Raw genomic sequence first — 2,615 nt, 5'->3', positions numbered from 1 at the left:
TCAGAAATGAAAATGTACATCAATGCCTTGGAGCTGTTGGCAATCATCTAAGCCTTTCGGGCTTTCAAAAATCACCTCCTTCATAGGGTTATCCAGGTTGTAACAGACAATACTACCACGGTCTTTTCTATCAACAAAGAGGGCGGAACTCACTCTCCTTCTCCATCTCGCTCAACAACTCTGGTGTCATTAACATTCCCATCATCTGGTGGCAGTTCATCTGGCAAGCAAGGATAATGTCCTGTCAGACTCCCTCAGCAGGGACAGGGTCCTTCAGCATGAATGGACCTGATTGTCACGAGCTTTCCATCTCATTGGGGAGCACCTTCCTTGGACCTTTTTGCCACTCTGGAAAAATGCAGTGTTGGATGTTCTGCAGCAGAGCGGGCAGAGGGACAGTTCCCTAGTATAGGCCTTCCTTCTCAATTGAAGCCATCATTTCCTTTCTGCCTTCCCCCCACGCCTGTTAGTGGTGAGAGTTGTGGCCAAAAGGACAAAAGACAGACCCAATGCGATGCTGCTGGCTCCTTACTGGCCGAGGCAACTCTGGTTTGTCCCCCTACTTCATCTGTCCAGGGGTCAATACCTCAGACTTCCAAACTGGCCATACCTTCTCTTTAATAGCACAGTCCTTCACCTGGACCTGTGCAGCCTCCTCATGACTGCTGGATGATACAGCCTTGACTGCACCGGAACATCTCAGCTTCCAGAAAGGATTCTACTAAGTGGTCTTACTCTTACAAATGGAAGCACTTTTGTGCCTTTGTTGTGGCTAGAGCTGAGCCATGCTTACTGGTTCAACTATCTATGGCCTTACCCTTCCTACTCCACCTCCGTGGTCAAGGGCTGTCCTTTTCATCTCTCAAAGTATATTTGTCAGCTATTGTAGCTAATCAACTCTAGTTCACAATCAGCTAAGCTCTTCACCTCACCTATCTAGAAAAGGTGTTTCAAAGGCCTACACCATCTTTGCCCTCCGTTGCCTCCACTAGCCATTGGGCCTGAAGAGGAAGGTCCTCCATTTTTCTTAAATGTCCTACATTTTGGGCTGACTTTTGTCAGTTGTCTTATAGTTTGGGCTCGAATTTGTCCTACATTTTGTCCCTGGAAATAGTGGACAATTATGGCAACCCTACAGAGGGAGTGAAAGGACAGGCCCAACGCCGTCAGGCCTGAAGAGGAAGAGCCCTCCCCTCCCTCCTTCCAACTGTCATCTTTTGGCCTAGAGGGAGCGAAAGGACAGGCCCAACGCCATCGGGCCTGAAGAGGAAGAGCCCTCCCTTCTCTCCTTTCAGCTGTCATCTTCTGGCCTAGAGGGAGCGAAAGGACAGGTCCAACGCCATTGGGCCTGAAGAGGAAGAGCCCTCCATTCCCTCCTTCCAACTGTCATCTTCTGGCCTTAGAGGGAGCGAAAGGTCAGGCCCAACGCCATTGGGCCCAGCCTCGATTAAGAAGTTGAGCCCTCCCTCCAGTCCATCTGCCTTGGGAGATGTGGGAGAGAGGAATGCTGGACCTCATCCTCTTTCCCATCACCATTCCCTTCTCCTTTTGTGTCGTGTCTTTTTAGATTGTAAGCCTGAGGGCAGGGAACCGTCTATTATCCCCTCTGTTGTAAGCCGCCCAGATTCCCAGTGATTGGGCGGCATATAAATAAATCCTATTATTATTATTATTATTATTATTATTATTAGAGAGGTGGATATATTAACAGCTTTGATTAATAAAAAACTATTGGATGTATTAATCTGATCTTAAATTTAATAAAGATTATTTTTGAAAATAGATTTTAAAAGTGAATTATTCATTTAGTGACACAGTTGGATTTGTGCTGTTGCTGGTATTTTGGGTCGTTGCTGAACTCCTTGCCCCAATAACATGTCTTCCTTTGTATAGCTACCAATGGAAGAGCCATCTCCTAAAAGACCAAGAGGAAGACCAAAAGGAAGCACAAACAAGAGTCCATCTCAAGCAGCTCAGAAGGTGAGCTTACTCCAAAGCAAAAGATTTGCTTGGATTGTTATCCACTCATTAGCCAGTAACCACAGGTTTCCACATATTTAACTTCTGAACTGCAGGGTTTGTGTTATTTTAATATTATTTCATGTTGGAATGTTTGGGTATGATAGAGTATGTTAGAGGCAGTTTTCCTTACTCCAACTTTAAAAAAGTACACACACACAGACGTATGTTCATGTGCATTCAGGACTGTAGTCTAAAAGAAAGAAATCTTTACTGCAGTAAAACTGGAACATTCTGACTGCCTTTTCTTCAAGGCGCCATACAGCAGGCTGGGAAGGAGAAAAAGAGGGAAGAAGCGAGTGAGCGGGAGAGAAAGAGAGCCGTCTCAGCAAGTGAATGGAGCCTTGGTGATGAGCACACCAAGCGCCAGAGCCGACCAGCCTTCCACTTCTTCTGCGGCAGCAGCAGCAGCCCAGGAGCATCCTGCCAGCACCGAACCACTGAAGAGGGGGCGCGGAAGACCTAGGAAGCACCCACAAGTCAGTATCTCTCTTGTTCCTCCACACACAAACTTTGCTCAGCCTTATGACTCATAGGTCCAGCAATGGGACATTTAGGATTTCAAGGGACTGCACAGAAAGAAGTACAACTCTCCC

General features: G+C 46.7%; 1 protein-coding gene across 1 annotated transcript; it reads left to right on the top strand.

The window, feature by feature from the left end:
- Positions 1-1,679: 1,679 nt before the first annotated feature.
- Positions 1,680-2,570, top strand: LOC121918361 (high mobility group protein HMGI-C-like). The gene is made up of 2 exons (XM_042444422.1): positions 1,680-1,980; positions 2,274-2,570. The coding sequence occupies exons 1-2, from the start codon at positions 1,900-1,902 to the stop codon at positions 2,553-2,555; spliced, it is 363 nt and encodes a 120-aa protein (XP_042300356.1). The 5' UTR covers positions 1,680-1,899; the 3' UTR covers positions 2,556-2,570.
- Positions 2,571-2,615: the final 45 nt, after the last annotated feature.

Source organism: Sceloporus undulatus, unplaced genomic scaffold (assembly GCF_019175285.1).
Source record: "Sceloporus undulatus isolate JIND9_A2432 ecotype Alabama unplaced genomic scaffold, SceUnd_v1.1 scaffold_9510, whole genome shotgun sequence".
Lineage (NCBI taxonomy): Eukaryota > Metazoa > Chordata > Lepidosauria > Squamata > Phrynosomatidae > Sceloporus > Sceloporus undulatus.
Note: the sequence above shows the minus strand (reverse complement) of the source record. Positions and strands in the feature narration are given on the sequence as shown.

Coding starts and splice junctions, on each gene's coding strand:
- LOC121918361 (XM_042444422.1), top strand. CDS start 1,900: ATGGAAGAGCCATCTCCTAAAAGACCAAGAGGAAGACCAAAAGGAAGC. Junction 1,981..2,273: donor CATCTCAAGCAGCTCAGAAG/GTGAGCTTACTC, acceptor CTTTTCTTCAAG/GCGCCATACAGCAGGCTGGG.